A 17,500-nucleotide genomic window follows, 5' to 3' on the forward strand; every position below is an offset into this window, starting at 1 on the left:
CATCTGGCATGTGCTTCATCACTCAGTGAACTCTTGTTCCCCCTCCACCTGACCTGGGGAAACAAAGACCTGGGGGCACCATGTCTCTACTCACCACCCAGCGGAGCCACAGGCTGGTCTCGCTGGCCGTGCGCAGGGTGACGTTGGCGGGGGCCATGTCCGGCGAGGCCTGTAGGGTCTGGATCTTCCTCGAGGGCTGGCTGGGGGGGCTGGAGCCCACAATGTTCAGCTGACGCATGCGGAACCTAGCGACAGGACGGGAGCCACAGGCCTGCGTCAGAATGCACTGCGTTGGGACTGCAGAGCGCTGGTTTGGAGCTCTCTGGGGTGTCACTAAGACAATTGAGGGTATTAAAGTTTGGTTCATTTCCAGACAGGTAGACAGATCCATCAGCAATTGATTGGACAAAGATTACGGTGTATGGATATATTTCTCTATAGTTTGTTTCAGAGTCCAGGATCAAGTTCACACACAGTGACACACACACACACGCACACACACACACACACACACACACACATAAACTGACACACAAACACACAGTGACACATACACACACACTATACCACACAGAATCTGGTGAAGCTCCTATCTCTAACTGACGTAGATAAGGCAAGGACATGGAGATGAACTCTGTCTGGGATACTCAGACAGACAAAGACACACACATACCCAGACCTATCACAAAACAAACACAAACACACCCAGCTAATCAGATCGGCCATTTAATCTGCCCGCACACTTCCATACCAACGTGACACCACAGCTATTTTCTATCACATTCCATGTAGTGCCGATCAATCATGTGCATGGTGGAAACACTTCAAAGAGCTATCTCCGATCTCAGATTTTCCCCACAACTGCTTTACATGATCATCATCATCATCATCCTCATCATCACTACTATGATAAACCTCAGCACCGTCATCATCATCACCTCAATCATCATCATCATCATCACCTCCGTCACCATCATCCCCTTAATCATCAACATCATCATCATCATCATCATCATCATCATCCTAATCATACTCATCATCATCACCTTCATCATTATCATCATCACCACCCCCATCCTCGTCATCATCACCATTCCATCATCATCATTATCATCATCAGCACTCCATCATCATCATCATCCTAATCATCCTCATTATCAGTTCTGATGTCTCCAATCTCCAATCTGCAGCATAACATTCAGCACCAGCATCGTCCCGCCAGGTGTGTCTCTGTGTGTGATGCTATGCTACCAGCGCGCTAGAGAGCTCGTTGCGCCCCACCTGTAGAAGGTGTAGGGGTTGAGTCCCGGCACCTCCAGGGAGCGGGCCTCGGGTTCGTTGTAGCGCTGGTGGACCAGCACCCAGTCCTCCGTCTCCCCTGTGACGCCCACCTGACGGGACGGGAGAGGGGGTGTCAGTGGTGTTTCACTGGGAGACACTACAGTAGGAGCCACGTTTACGCTGAAGGGTAGACATTTGGCTAAGGCCTTTAGACAAAGCGTCTCAAAAGTGAGACTCAGAACAATAGTGAGGCTGGGAACAATAATATAAAGTTAACTGCGTCTATCTTGAATATATCTTGAGTTCCTCGGATGAGGCTTTGAAAGCAGCAGTCAGTGATGTCTATAAAAGGAACAAGGTAATGAGCAAAGGGAGAAACTCACCAAAGACACAAATTATGAAACATTATATGATCTTACTGCCGTGACACCCACATCAATAAAGTTCAGAAAGTGAAACCTGTCATCACCGGATCAGCACCATGGCTCTCATCAAACACCCCAGCAGGGAGCTTGGATCTGGGGTAATGGTCTCACCTGGGCCTCCACCTGCCAGCGGGAGATGGAAGTCTTGCCGTCGTAGCCTGGTTTGAACTGCAGCGTGACGGAGCGTGGGCCAATGTTGGAGATGGCCATGTTGGAGGGGGGGCCGGGCAGCTCTGAGGGGAGATCAGAGACAGGGGGGAGGGGGGGTTAACATACATGAGTTCAACACAGGCTGGGAATGAAAAAGAAGCTCCCTGAAGTTTAGAGCGAGATCGAGATAAGATGCGAACGTCCGCGCGAGTTCGCTTTGTTGACTTTGGCTTCTGTGGGCGTTTTAAAAGCGGCCTTTTTAGTTTACAACACCGCTCCCTTGTGGCCACAATGAAAGCAAAACTCTCTCTCTCTCTCTCTCTCTCTCTCTCTCTCTCTCTCTCTCTCTCTCTCTCTCTCTCTCTCTCTCTCTCTCTCTCTCTCTCTCTCTCTCTCTCTCTCTCTCTCTCTCTCTCTCTCTCTCTCTCTCTCTCTCTCTCTCTCTCTCTCTCTCTCTCTCTCTCTCTCTCTCTCTCGCACTCCAAGCTGTAGCGATGAGAGTCCAAGAGGTAACAGAAGTAGTTGCGAGGTGGATGCTGGAAGGGATTCCAATACACTCCTGTCTACCAGAAGCAACCAGATTCCAATTACTCTGCCGCTACCTGGAATTGTTTGCTATTGAGATCCAATTTGATATGCCTCAGTTTCCACTCCATCACAGTAAACATTAGAATTTTTTTCTCCAGAAAACAGCACCTTCATAACACTATTCAATATTCTTCTGCCGTGTACACACACACACACACACACACACACACACACACACACACACACACACACACACACACACACACACACACACACACACACACACACACACACAAAGAAAGGCACTCTGTAATTGGCACAAACAAACACACACACACACACACACACACACACACACACACACACACACACACACACACACACACACACACACAGGGCCACTATTACTGGAGCACACACACACACACACACACACACACACACACACACACACACACACACACACACACACACACACACACACACACACACACACACACACACACACACACACACACACCCCTCTTCCCCTGGGCATTTGGTTCCCTATCCAGCTCACCTCTCCATACTGTATCGGCGTTCCAGTGCAAGGTGTAGCCACATACATCCTGTTTATGGAGGGATGGGACACCTCACGTGGCAACATTAAAGTGACACTGGGTTAATATTACCCATACATAACTGCGCCCGGGGTATAGTTAGCAGACCAAGGGTGCCTGCTCTATTTTTCCTTGCCCTAAACGGCGGGGCCATTCGGAGCTAATGAAACAGACATATTTTAACCCTCGGTGGTGAAATCTGCACTTGTAAATCATTTGGCGTGACCGGCCATCCAATCTGTGGTCTCTGGGGCGGCGTAACAAACCCAGAGGGTGGTGTCTTTACACGAGCAGGACGGGAGTATAGACCCCATTCCAGGAGGCCCATAACTGCAGAGCCATAACCACTAACCCCCCACACACCCCAACCCCACCCACACACACACACAGAGACCTCACACAGATATTCAATCGCATACACACCGAACGCACACATAGACACGCACACACACACACAAACACACACACACACACACACACACACACACACACACACACACACACACACACACACACAGAACACTCACTCACACACCTGCACACACACGCCTGCACACACACACCTGCACACACACACACACACACACACACACACACACACACACACACACACACACACACACACACACACACACACACACACACACACACACACACAGCCGCTGACAGGTCCCCATACAGTTATATTCAATGTGACAGCTATTTACAGATGTATGGGGCTAGGCTTCGGCTATGGTGATTTAGAGCGGCTATTGTATTTCCATTACTCAATTTATCGGGAGTTTAATATCAATCATAAAAGATAAAGGGAGGAAAAAAATGAAACCGGGGGCCGAGGAAAATGGGTCACCTGGGTGCTCTTACTTCTGTCTGGCTGGGGGGACGGATATGGATATCTGTCCAACTCTGCTAGTGCTCCATGCTCTAAAGCGGCAGGTGTGTGAGTGTCTGTGTGTCCCTCTCTAAGCTAATGGAGTCCTAGTGTGGTTTATGGCGCCGTCAGAGGGGGCTCTCTATGTGAGTTTGACGACCAGGCCAGACACCAGCAGGGCTGTAGCACACCACGTTCTCTGGCCCTCACACAAAGGTGCAGACTTAGTGCGAGTGCGCTAGGTCAATAATGGCCGACATCCACCAAACAAACTTGGCTGATTTACACAGCGGAGTTGCAATGAGAGATCATTTTTCAGATGTTCTGCGTTCGAGAGAGCTTTAGTCGTACACCTGTTTGAGTCGATATAGTACTATTACTTTGTAACCCACCATGTATTTTGGGTCTAAATTGGCTGGTGTTGGAAAACTGAATGGCTCATCATGCCATAGCACTTACAACCACTTTTAGGGGGGGATTGAATTACAGATTTGGAGAGATAATTTCATTCTTAACTGTCAAAAAAATCACAAGTACACTTAACCATTTGTGAAGAATGAACACCATGGGAGGCTAATTTGGTGCTTTATAAGCTAACTGCTTAGCGCCTATTTAAAATCCATCCCCGCTAACTTTTTAAAATCCTTTTCAACCACTAGCCGTCATACTCATCGCACTTATTTATGCCTCACTAGTTGGGTAAATTCACACACAAACCATGGCGCATTCCGTTGCTCAACTAGCCGACCGTTTTTAGCGAACCAACTAGCTTGGCTACAGGCTGCTCTGCGTCTCTCTGTGTCTGACCTGGAGGGACCCCGGAGGAGATGGTGGAGGAGGACAGCTGCCCCTGGCCCTTGGAGGTCATGCCCGCCACCTCGATGGTGTAGGTGGTGAGCGCCGTCAGGCCGGTGACCCGGTAGTCCAGGGTCACGTTGGGCAGGTAGTGGGTCACCCTGGTGTTGGTGCGGTTAAACTCCTCCCAGGAGATCCGGTAGCCTAGACCGGAGGAAAGAAAGGCGACGCAGAGGAGAATAAAAGGAGCAGGAGAGGTTAATGAGGCGAAAGAACATGAGTGGAAGAAGAAGAATAAAAAAATGCACCGCGGGTGGAATAACTAGCTCACAGATTTTATTGATTAGCGTAGCGCTTCGCCAGCTAGCGTGCTTCAGGGTTGCGCTCACAAAATATGAAATTGACTTCATTAAAAGCCGAATGAAACTAATTAAATCAGGCTGTGATTACGCCCCTGACGCCGGCGCATACAAACCACTCGTTACCTCAAAGTTAATTTTCTCCAACAGCAATTTATAGATTGTGGTCCCCTCAGCTACGACCACAGTATTGTTCAGAGGCAACTGCTCCTCAACAGTCTAATAACGAGGTACACCTTGAAACTTTATGTCTCGTGCAGTCTTTTACGATTATTAGTATCATTATGACGATACACAAGACTCATATATTACCTACAAGAGATACAAGAAGCAACTCAAGAACTCTAGAGATGTATCAATAGGCCTACTCTGAACTGTACAAAACAATGTGTGGAGGAAGCTAGGAGGAAGCTAGGCGGCGGGGCGCACACTGCGGTCTTTCTCACTCGTCTCAGTGAAGTAATTCCAAGCTCTCAACCACCTCAAGTTCTTGAGTGAGACACCTAAGCCCTTAACCACTGCTTAACGACATGTATCCCTATTCACTGTGAACGCATGAGTCCCTTTGGATGAAAGGCTAGACTGAACGTCGTAATAGCCAACAGCTAGTCTGGCGTGGAGTGCTAGATTTATTAGATAAAGTACTAGATCAGCTGTTGCACTGTCCTCTTCATCGTTAGTGGGGGGGGGGGGGGGGGGGGACCCTGTTCTTTCTTGTCAGCCTCACCCACCCCTCAATCCTTACCCGTCCTCAAGGGGGGCAGCAGGGTGCGTATAAATCTCTGTCAGACAGGACAGGGCAGGACGGGACCGGACAGGACGGGACGTACCAGTGAGCACGCCGTTCTTCTCGCCAGGCTCCCTCCAGCTGACCTTGAGCGACGTGTCCAGGATCTCGGTGAAGCTCAGGTGACCCACGGCGCCGGGCGCTGAGCGGGAAAAACACAGAGAGAGAGAGAGAGAGAAAGGGCGGGCGGTTATGGAAGCCGGTTGAGCAGCGGTGCCTCGTCTGCCGTCCCCTCAACAACGTAAAGACCTCAGTCGGTGGGAGAAGGGTCCTAGTGTCTTTGAACAAACGCTGACGATGCTGTTCAAGAACGCAGCCCAAAAAAGGGAAATGTGGGCTTTTACTTTGAAATGACAAAAATGTGGGGGTAGTGTATGGCGTGGGGGAGGGGGGGTGACGATGAGATGGCTATTAGTGTCTCGTAAGGCTAAACCGATAATCTGTGGGAGGACGTGCTCCAATTACAGCTGATCCCCAGTCGAAGAGGAGAGTCAAGATGGCGGCTTAATTTGCACTTCTGTACAACTAGGTTCCGCATGAATAATGGATCCGGCCCTGTGGACCTGTTAGTGTCGTCGTCCTCCCCCCCCCCCCCTCCCCCCCCCCCCCCCCCCCTCACCCCTATCCTTCGACAGCCCCACCGCCGCCAGGAGAGGGTGATCTCAGATAGAGAGGGAGAGAGAAAGAGAGGAAGAGAGAAGGTGATGAAGAAGAGAGAGGAGAGGAGAGTGGAAGAGGTAAAGTGAGGATGAAGGGAGAGACAGAGAGACGAGAGGAAGTGACAAGGTTAGGGAGAACAGAGAAAGGAGAAAAGAAGGGAGAAAATGAAGAATAAGAAGAGAGAGACGGAGAGGGGGATAGCATGGCTGCTGGCGGGAGGGATTAGAAGACGCATAGAAGATGAGAGGAAAACTGAGATATAGAGAGAGGGATGTAACTGAGCGCTAGATAGAGGGGGGGGGGAGTGGAGTTGAGTGAGGACAGAGAGATAAGATAGGAGAGAAGCTGAGGGGAAAAAGCAAATGCTTGGCCCCTACAGACGAGAGATTGGGGAGAATGTGAGACTGTGTGCAGGAGGGAAAAAGTATCAATGATGAATGAAAAATAATTATGGGGGGGAAGGAAGGTGAGGGAGAAATGAGAAATAGCAGACGGTAAGGGACAAGACTGGGAGTGTGAGTGGAGGCAGGGAGAGAAAGAGAGAGGGATGAAACAGAGAGAGAGAGAGAGAGAGAGAGAGAGAGAGAGAGAGAGAGAGAGAGAGAGAGAGAGAGAGAGAGAGAGAGAGAGAGAGAGAGAGAGAGAGAGGTAAAAAGATGGAGAGAAAGCAAGAGAGAGAGAGAGAGAGAAAGACACTTAGAGCTAGAGCGAGACTCACTGTCCTCGTGTGTCCTGAGGTGCTGGGGCTTGCTGTGGGGGCCGTCCCCGGGCGTGGTGAAGCACAGCACTGATGTGTAGTAGTCTGTGAACTTCTTCAGGCCCGAGACATAGCCCACGTGGATGCTGTCCTGGAAGTTGGGTCGCACAGTTACCATGGCAACCACATCCTCGTGCCCCGGCTCCCAGGCCAGCAACTAGGACCAGGAATGTAAAATGAGATAAAAAAAAAAGGTTAAGAGAAAATACGAATTAATATATGCATGAACATCTTGCACGGTGTAAGAGCGTCGGAAGCTATTCATTTTGCATCCGCAAAACAAGGCAACTGTTTTCGTCTGTCTGTCTGTCTGTCTGTCTGTCTGTCTGTCTGTCTGTCTGTCTGTCTGTCTGTCTGTCTGTCTGTCTGTCTGTCTGCTACAATGCCGGAGCCACTCTGGGGAGCTGTTTGGGGGTAAGGGGAGAGAGAGGGGGATGGCGGGGTAGCGAGGGGGGGGGGGGCTGGGGCTGAAAGAGCAGCTGAGGCCAGTGGAGCGTCGGGCCGTGTTCCCGGACCCCCAGAGTGTGCAAGTGGAAGTGAAAGCCGTGAGTTACGAGCTCGGATTGACCAATTAGCTGGCCACCGTAATGAGTCCCCAGTGTATGGGTTTGTGTGTGTGTGTGTGTGTGTGTCGGGGGGGGGGGGGGGGGGGGGGGGGGGGGAATGTAGTGGGTGGAGGACTCGCCCTTGGAGGGCCCAGGGAGAATGGCAGGAAGTGACGGGGGGGGGGGGGGGGTGCTGGGTGTTAGGACTTGGGACTGAGATGCGGAATGTCAGCTGGACGGCTGCCCGTTCTCCTCTCCATCCTCCGACTCCCTCTCCCTTTTGACCCACCTCTCCTCTCCTCTCTATCCTCCCACTCTGTCTCTCCTGTTACCCGTCTCTCCTCTCGCCAGCCCCCTCTAGTCCAACGTTCACCTCCCGTCCTATACATCCGCTCAATACGGGCAGTTCCTCCCTCACTCCTCCCTCATGCTTTATGTGTGAACCGTCAACTCCCTCTCTCTCTCTCTCCCCCTCCCTTCCTCCCTCCCTCCCTTCCTCCATCTCTCTCTCTCTCTCTCTCTCCCCCCCACCCTCCCCCACTCCCTCTAAGGTGGGCCGCTGTCCAAGCGGCCAGTCTGACGTGCCAAAGAGAGACACATGACATCCAAATGACCATGAAGGCCCGCCGAAGACGTTCATCATCAGAGCAGGCGTGCCTTGCGACCCAACGTCCTCCCCCCCCCCCGCCCCCCCCCCCCACCCCCCGCCGGAGGCTTGTGTGCTCCTGTCCCGACGCGGAGACGCGTGATGCTTCACGCCAGACGCTGACAGCACTGTCACTGTACCAGAGGACGGCTGAGTGATAGGGGGGAGAGAGTGTGACCGTGTTCTTTGGCTGTGTGTGTGTTTGTTTGTTCTGTTTGTGTTCTGTGTCTGTGCGTGTGTGTGTGTTCTGTGTGTGTGTGTCTCCGTTCTGTGTGTGTGGGCGTGTGTTTGTAGGTGTGTCAGTGTGTGTGTTTGTGTGTCTGTGTGTTCTGTGTTTTGTGTCAGTGTGTGTGTGTGTGTGTTTGCGGGTGCATGCGCATGTGTAGGTGTGTCTGAGTGAGTGTCTCCTGTGCGTGTGCGTGAGTGTGTGCGCGTGTGTGTGTGCGGTGCCACGGTTCACCTTGTAGCCCTGGTTAATGCCGTTGATGAACTGAGGGTTGGGCGCCGTCCAGGTGAAGCGGATCGTGGTGGAGTTCCCCGCCTCCGCCTGCACGTTGCCGGGGGCGATGGTGGGAACTGAGAAGGGAGGGAGGGGAGGGGGTGGGGGGAGGACACGGAAGGACAGAGAACAAAGGGGGAGAGGGTCATATTAAAGAAGGCGAGCAGGACAGAGGAGGTGCCAGGGCGCCTCCGGCCGCCCGCCTCTACTTCTGATGTCTGAATCGATGGTGCCACGGGTCAGGGCCAGCGCTGCCTTCACCCCGGGTGGTTCTGATGACTTCCCCCCTCCCTCTCCCCGCCTTCCTCTCACCACCCGCCACCCTCCGCTCTCCCCCAGACCGGCGGACAATTATGTGCCTGTGGCCGGACTTTCTCTCGGAGGCCGCCTGTGGATTTTAAGAAGGTGTCGCCCCGGCTTTATGGACATCACAAAGCCGGGATCGATCGCCGGGCAGGGCAGCTGCCTGGGGCTTTTGACTCAATTTGTTGCACAAGGGCTGGCCGGCTTGTTACGCCTGTGTGTATTTGGAGGTGTGTGTGGGGATGTGTGGAGGTGTGGGTTTGTTCATTCGTGTTGCACCGCACCCTGAATGCGGCCCAATAACAGCCAAGGTCCTGGTCTGTAAAGGAGACAGCCAACAGGCCAGGTGTGCAGAAAGTGACCTTCCTTGAAATTGTTGCAATCGTCTGAATTGTCAAAATGAGTTGTTGTTGTCACTTCGCCCCTTGGATCCCTCATATCGGGTCTTTTCCGTTGCCTTCACAGGTCTGTCAAAACTCCGACCCCTAAACCACAGAGCCGATCAGAAGGATCAGCCACCACCGGTCTGAACCTCACCTCCCTGCAGGGTCCACTCCGTGACCTTGTGGCTGAAGGTGCCCAGCCCGGCGCCATTGTAGGCCGCCACCTCGATCTCGTAGTTGGTCCAGATGATGAGTTCCTCCAGCAGCAGGTTGGTCACGTCGGAGGAGGAGATGTTCATGATCTGGTAGTCACCGGGCAGACCCGTGAGCCGGTACCTAGGGGCAGCACGTGGTCCAGAAGAAGGGCTTTAGAATACAGGGTATGGAAATAGATATATGTTGGGCCAATTGGATTGAGGGTAATGTGTGTGTCTGTGTGTTCTGTGTATGTTTCTGTTCTGGATGTGGGTGTGGGTGTGTTTGTAGGTGTGTCAGAGAGTGTGTTCTGTATGTGTGTCTGTGTGTGGGTTTGTGTTTGGTCTGTGTTTGTGTGAGTGAGTGTTTTCTGCATGTGAAGAAGTGTGCGTGTGTTCTGTGTGTGTGTTGGTGTGGGTATGTTTGTATGTTTGTGTGTTGGGACTATGAAGCTTCTTTCTGACTGGATGGAGCATAAGGGCAGTGCACGCTTGATGCGGTCTGGTTAAACCAGGCCACCCTAGTTGCCCCTTAATGTTTGTGAATTCTTCTAAGTAGCTTTGGATAAAGTCTGCCGAAAGCCTAGACAGTGTGTGAAGCGAGTTGTGCGAGACTTTGCCTTTCCTCATGAAAGAAAAACATGCTAATATTCAGCAAGTTCAATCAAGGACGCAAATTAATATTCAGGAGCATGAAAAACCAACAGACCCAAAATAATCCAGACTAATTTTACCAATAACTCATTAGGTTTCAATTCTAAGAGGATAGACTTAAAAAAAAAACTAAAAACTAAATAACAAGGAGATTAAAAAAATAAACTCAGTGAGACTGCAACCTCAGCAATTATCCTCCCCTAATTGTCCTACAGCAAGATGCTGAACCCTTTTCTCTCACTGGGTTTTGTCCTTGAGAGAGGAAAGAGCAATCGATAGATTTAACAGATAACATACAACAGGCTATAACACATTTTGCCATGCTGAGGTCTTTACTTTTTTCCTCTTTCATTTTAGGCAAAAGCCAACCTCACAAAGTCAACCCTGATCAATCAAGCCATTTGCCAGAGCACACACGGTTCCACGGAAAGCCGTTTCGCGCGGAGGCTGCAGTTTACCAGTGCTGCAGCAGGGGGGAGACAAAGCACTAGCGCAAGACACAGATTACGGAGAAGAACAGAATGAACGCATCTCGGTTGGACTGTGAAAAACAGAACACCTACTGTTTCATTTGGCTGCAATAAATATCATGCCCAACAAAACATCAAACTAATTACATATCTGAAGCATTTATAGTCAGCAGCGCAGGGTCAATCTTTCCTAAATTCATTACGTTTCTGATTTGATTTAAATGTAATTCCCCTTGATGGATTAAGGGATATGGAGCCCAGCAGAAGTGGGGGGAGCGTTTAGAGCAGCATGGGGCCGTTCATTACTTTGTACCCGAGGACAGGGTTCAAATCAGTAAAATCATGCGCTAAACAACAGGCACAAAAATCCCAAACAGAAACGCACAAAGCTAACAAAACACATGCAATTCCAGGCACATTTCCGTGTTGAGAGTCACCTGGCCTATATAATCACACACTGCCACTCGCCTCAGTGAATACCATGTGTGGGTGCCACAAATCACATGGTAACACATGCTGCTGCATGCGATGCTGTGGTGTCCACTTGACTGGAATACATTTATTGATGACACACCTAGGCATTTTCCAGTGACAATTGTGAGAAGAATTCAAGTATCCGTATGTGTACATCTGTGTCCCTCTGTGCACACGTTTGTGTGTATGTGTGTTTGTTTGTGTGACAGTGCGTGTGCTTGCTTGTTTGTGTGCGTGCGTGTGTGTATGTGAACACATGCGTTTGTGTGTATGTGTGTTTTTTTTGTGTGTCTCTGCGTGTGCGTGTTTGTGTGCGTGTTTGTGTATCTGCACATGTGTTTGTGTGTCTGTGCCTGTGCTTATTTGTTGCATGCATGGGTGTGCGTGTGTGTGCCTGTGCACGTGTCTGTGTGTGTGAGTGCGTGCATGTGTGTGTGTGTGTGTGTGTGTGTTACCGGATGCTGTAGCCCTTCAGCATGCCGTTCTGGTGGCTCTCCGGGGGCGGCTGCCACTGGACCATGATGGACTGGTTGGTGCGGCCGCTGGCGATGACGTTCTGGGGCGGGGCACTCGGGGGCTCCTCTGGAAGGGACTCACTGCACACACACAAACACACGCACACACACACACAAACACACGCACACGACACACACACACGCACGCACACACACACACACACACAGAGACACACACAACCACACACAGAGACACACATAGCCACGCACACCGACACCGACACCGACACATTCACACACGCACACACACACACACACACACACACACACACACACGCACGCACACACACACACACACACACAACCACACACAGAGACACACACAACCACACACAGAGACACACATAGCCACACACATACACACACACATACACATAGAGACAGACACACACAAACACGCACACACAGACACACACAGCACCATCACACCAACAGAGACACACACAGAGACAATCACACACACACACACACACACACACAACCACACACAGACAGAAGACAGGGTAAGTATTTCTGAGAAAATACATTCATTTTGTGGTTAACAAACAAAGTGTTTGAAGTAAACCCCAAGGCTTCCCAGAACCTCGGCAGCCTCAGGAGTTTGGTGATAAACCGCGGCGGTGAGGTTATTCTCTTGGTATATTTAGTCTGCGAGCTCTCGTTGTTCTTCTTCACTATGTGGGATCCTCTCTCTCCCGCCCCGTCCTCCCCGACGCCCTCCGTTTGAAGCGTTCCTCGTCGCGGCAATACCTTTTGTCTTCTGATAATGCACTCAAAACGCCTGTCTTTTGATAAAAGCATTCCGGTCGCACGTCCAAAGCACTCAATCACTATTGCGGCACTCAGGAAATAAGCTAACCGACAGCGAGGAAAAAAATTATATATCTAAAGGATGCTAAATCAATTTCGCGGCTACTAAAATCTATATCTTTATCCGCACAACAGACACACAGAAAGGACAAATCCACAGCTTCGAGGGGGGGGGGGGGGGGGGGGGGGGTGGAGGAAGCGGCGAGCACGAGAGATCAATACCGGAGATTTAGGATCAAACGCCATCACAAAACGTTCAGCAGCACCCAGCACCCGCTGTCTGGGACGGGAGGGTGGGTGGGTGGGAGGGGGAGTCAAACACCCACCCACCCCCCAGTCCCCCTGTGGCTTCTGACTGGGAGAGCTTAAAGTATGAGGTAGTGTGACAACTTGTAGTAGATGGGGAGTCCATATGTGTGTGTGTGTGTGTGTTTCTGCGTGTGCGTGTGTGTGTGTTTGTTTGTGTAGATGTGTGTGTATGTGTGTAGGTGTGTAAGAGATAGAGGTAATACTGTTCTTGTGAGGCCACCGAAAGGCCAAACCTGATTCACCACGAATGCACGCAAGCAGTCTTACACACACGCACACAAACACGCAAACGGGTGCGCACGCACACACAGACCCCTTCACCTAAAACCTGCCATCTGCTTCGAGGGAGGGAGGTTTGAAGATTGTGGAGGAGTAAGGCTGTATTTTATTTTGTGTGAATGTGTGTTTTCTAGCGAGCTTCTGGAAATCCCCCCTCCACACACACACACACACACACACACACACACACACACACACACACACACACACACACACACACACACACACACACACACACACACACACACACACACACACACACACACACACACAAACACCTGTTTTCTGATAAGCAGACAGACAGAGAGACACCCGGGGCTTGAGAGATCAGCCAAGCTCCTTGTTGTGGAAACAGATTGACTTTCACTCAACCGCGTCACATTCATACTACCCTCTGCTCACACACAAATGATAATCAAACGATACCACTATACACCACTTAACCATTTACATTCACAACACTGTGCACCATTGTCTCATTAAACCAAAGACTAACTCAGGGTAAGTTCTGAGAGGAGACAGTCACTGACTCTAGATGACGTTTTCATTACACCTATGAATATGCAAATGATCCTCTCGAGGTTCAAGGTGAGACACCTAAAAGCAGCTCGTGGGAAGCGATTGAATCACATGGGAATGAATCATGTTTTGTTTGCTACGGTGTAGTAAGTAAAGTTGTACGACGGAGTAGGATCTGATTACGGCTGCTAATCATAGCACGGGCGGTCGGCGCGGCGGCAGGAATACCTTAAGACCTTAAGCTTAACAGATACTCTCATTTGATGTGTCCCAAGGCAAGGAGCGGAGAGGGAGGAGAATTACTCCAGATTAAAAGGCGGCGCCGCCAATCCAGCAAAGCGATGATGAATGAATGTTATGGGACAGCTATGGCGGGGTGAGGTGTGAATCAGAGTGTGTGTGTGTGTGTGTGTGGATAATGACGCTGTGGCGTCTCCGTATGGACTTTTAGGAACCATGATGGCCACCAAGATACCACCCCTCCACACCTCTCTTACGCACTTACTGCATGTTGTACGTCCTGGCAATTAATGTACTCACTTATTATAATAAACGTAGCAATAGTACTTAGCATTGTGTAGAATCCTCGCTAGCTTTGTTGTATACAGGGAATGGGTTAACCAAACCACTGTAAGTGCTTGGCACTTGGTTCTATGAACATCCTTACTGCTGATGAACATCCTGCTAGCTAGGAAGAAGCCATGACGTCCGCCAAACGGATAAGAGAGGGCGTGTGTGCAGGGGCGTAGCCAGGTTATTATTACTGTGGTGGCCAGCTCAGGCCAGTCTTATATTTGGGGTGGCACTTGGTTGTCTACGTTTATTCATAACGTCAAAATATGACACTTTGAATAAGAATAAAAAGTCAAAGTTAGATCAAACTTATAACATATTTCATTTTAGACCGTTTCCGTTCAAGATTTTTTCATACACCGGGGGGCCAGTGGGGGTGCCAACCTCTGCCCCCATGTGGCTACGCCCCTGTGTGTGTGTGTGTGTGTGTGTGGTGACCTTACCGGTCTGTCTCCTTGCTGAACTGGCCCTTCCCCACGTCGTTGACGGCGCACAGGCGGAACTGGTAGGAGCGCGCCGGGATGAGCCCGCTCACCGTCACCGCACTGGACTCGGGTTCGATGTTGGCCAGCAGGATGGCCCACGGAGCATCTGGTGGAGGGGGGGGGGGGGGGTAGAGAGAGAGGGAGGCACAGAGAGAGAGAGAGCAAGATAACAGTTATACAGGGATACCGCAATAACGCCCGAACGAACCCCGACCTATGACACACGCGTCGGGCCGCACATTTATGCACCTCTTCAAACGAAGGCCGAGCTGCTGTGCGTCGTACACAACAGTTTGATTGGTAATGTTACAATGGCAGATTTGTGATGGCAGGGGGAGGTCCGAGGCAGGAAGGCGTGCGGGCCTCAGACTCTGGCGACCTCTAGATTGTTCCAACTTCAGAGGTGTTTCAAGCCCCCGATAGCATTTCACACAAAACACATCACATCACCCCTGTCTCCCCCCCACCCTGTTGGTTCACAATTTTAAACCAACGTCTATTCTGCACTGTTGCTACCGCCGCTGCCGGCCTGAAGCCTGGGCAACGATGGCTTCCCCCATTCCGTGTAACATTATATATTGAAGGGTTAGGTTAATCAGAAGGAGAGGGGAACAAACAGAGAGAGAGAGAGAGAGAGAGAGAGAGAGAGAGAGAGAGAGAGAGAGAGAGAGAGAGAGAGAGAGAGAGAGAAAAAGAGAGAGAGAGAGAGAGAGAGAAAAAGAGAGAGAGAGAAAAAGAGAGAGAGAGAGAGAGAGAGAGAGAGAGAGAGAGAGAGAGAGAGAGAGAGAGAGAGAGAGAGAGAGAGAGAGAGAGAGAGAGAGAGAGAGAGAGAGAGAGAGAGAGAGAGAGAGAGAGAAAAAGTGAGAGAGGGAAAGAGAGACGGGGCGGGGGCGAGAGAGAGATGAGGGGGGGGGGAACACACTTGTCTGAGCGATGTTGAATGTTCTTACATTCTCGACGGTTCAGTGCTTATGATTTCTCTGTCTACATTTACACTCGTTTAGTATTCAACAAGCACTTTGAGGGTGTCGGATAATTGCGTTCTCTTCTTTGAAACGTTTCTCGTCTTGTTAGCAGAAAAAAGGTCTGAGGGTAACTTCATGACTTACAAGATCATTCGGTCGGGTACCGGAGCAGTGCGTTGCCATGGATCAGCGATAGATTTTTAATAAATTGAAAAGACGTAGAATATAGTAGAGAGGCTATTAAATATTAGAGAGATTAGAGATGTCAGAGATCTAACGTCCTACAGCAAACAGTTCCCCAGCACAGGGCAACAGAACGTCTTCCAAAAAGATAAACACAAGCAGAGTTATTGGTTCAATTAGCCCCTTTGAAATCTAACACCCTGATTGGCAGGAACATAATACAAAGGATCACCGTTCTCTTCATACGTGAGCGGCTAAAAAAAGAGAAATCCCAAAAAAACAAAGATGGCCCCCGCTGAATCCCACATGGTGAGTTCAAGGGCAGCCGAAGTTCAGGTCATGAATACACAACGGTCTAAAAAACAAACTATCACCCCGGCGAAGAGGCAGCAGACCCCAGCGCACGGAGGGCAGGAGCTGCAGGTGAGACGGGCCTTCTGCCTGGGGGACTTACTGTTCTCCGACACCTCCAGGATGTAGCGGATCAGGGGGCTGTTGCCGTCAAAGGGCTTGGCCCAGGTCAGGTTGATGGCCCTCTTCTCCACCGTGCTCAGCACCGCCACCGGGTTTTCTGGGGCGTGAGGGAGCTGCCTGGGAAGGGCACGAAGCAAGGGGGGAGCAAGGGGGTGCAGGAAGGAAGGAGGGAGGGAGGGGGGAGTGGAGAGGGAAATAAAGAAATATGAATATTTAAAAGCGAAAAACAAACAGCAGAGACAACAAAAGCTGCGTCCTCGGGCTTCTCTGGGTCTGTTACTGATGACTGCATTTATTTGATTCTGTTGTTTTTTTTGCAGGGATTTGCAATTCTCTAAATGCCTCCCCCCCCCCCCAACATACACGCACACACACACCCCAGTCTGTCTTATACCTTCATTCTTTCTTTTTACTTTATTTACTTTCACTCTTTCTTTCTTTTTATTTAATTTCTTACTTTCTCAACTTTTTTTTTGCAAGCAAAAGAAAGAAGAGCGATCAATTGGCAATATTGCGATCAATTGGAAATATTGCGAACAAAGACAGACGGCAGTACAATAAGGCCGCTTGTCAAGATTGAGTCCCGGATAACTCTCCCTTGGGGGTGGCGTGGGGGGATGCATGGTTTGCGAGGCACTGATGGAAAGGTATAAAAACCTGCATCTTTCTTTGCTTCTTATTATGGAGTGCCAGTGAAACACAAAGCCAACACGACGATCATTAAGTCGCTGAGTCGTAAATTCAGATATACAGATACGCAGAGAAGCCGGCGGGCACGGGAGAGATGAACAGGCAGATTCAGGGCCACCCTGATAGAACACACGGCAGTCAGGGAGCCAGATGGACCCCAGATAGGCAGTGGACTGGACCAGACCACACCGGACCTGATCTGAGAAACAAGGGAATCTGATTTCGCAATCTCGTGTGTACCTACCGATTTGTTCTGTGCGTATGTGCTTGAAGAACAGCAGTTAACACACACACACTTCTGCGCTCTAACACACACAT

General features: G+C 50.4%; 1 protein-coding gene across 4 annotated transcripts in view; it reads right to left on the reverse strand.

Moving 5' to 3' along the window:
- The window catches only part of LOC115531103 (protein sidekick-2), a 286,697-nt gene that overhangs the window by 38,954 nt on the left and 230,243 nt on the right, over nucleotides 1-17,500 (reverse strand). For all 4 annotated transcript variants that reach the window (XM_030340152.1, XM_030340150.1, XM_030340151.1 and 1 more), the window contains exons 14-24: nucleotides 16,473-16,609; nucleotides 14,829-14,976; nucleotides 11,836-11,976; nucleotides 9,743-9,924; nucleotides 8,864-8,979; nucleotides 7,174-7,369; nucleotides 5,839-5,937; nucleotides 4,662-4,853; nucleotides 1,818-1,939; nucleotides 1,282-1,391; nucleotides 95-245 (exon numbers count right to left, since the gene is read on the reverse strand). In XM_030340152.1, the coding sequence (XP_030196012.1) occupies nucleotides 95-245; nucleotides 1,282-1,391; nucleotides 1,818-1,939; nucleotides 4,662-4,853; nucleotides 5,839-5,937; nucleotides 7,174-7,369; nucleotides 8,864-8,979; nucleotides 9,743-9,924; nucleotides 11,836-11,976; nucleotides 14,829-14,976; nucleotides 16,473-16,609 (1,594 nt within the window). The remainder of the gene's footprint in view (nucleotides 1-94; nucleotides 246-1,281; nucleotides 1,392-1,817; nucleotides 1,940-4,661; nucleotides 4,854-5,838; nucleotides 5,938-7,173; nucleotides 7,370-8,863; nucleotides 8,980-9,742; nucleotides 9,925-11,835; nucleotides 11,977-14,828; nucleotides 14,977-16,472; nucleotides 16,610-17,500) is intronic.

This window comes from Gadus morhua, chromosome 18 (assembly GCF_902167405.1).
Source record: "Gadus morhua chromosome 18, gadMor3.0, whole genome shotgun sequence".
NCBI lineage: Eukaryota > Metazoa > Chordata > Actinopteri > Gadiformes > Gadidae > Gadus > Gadus morhua.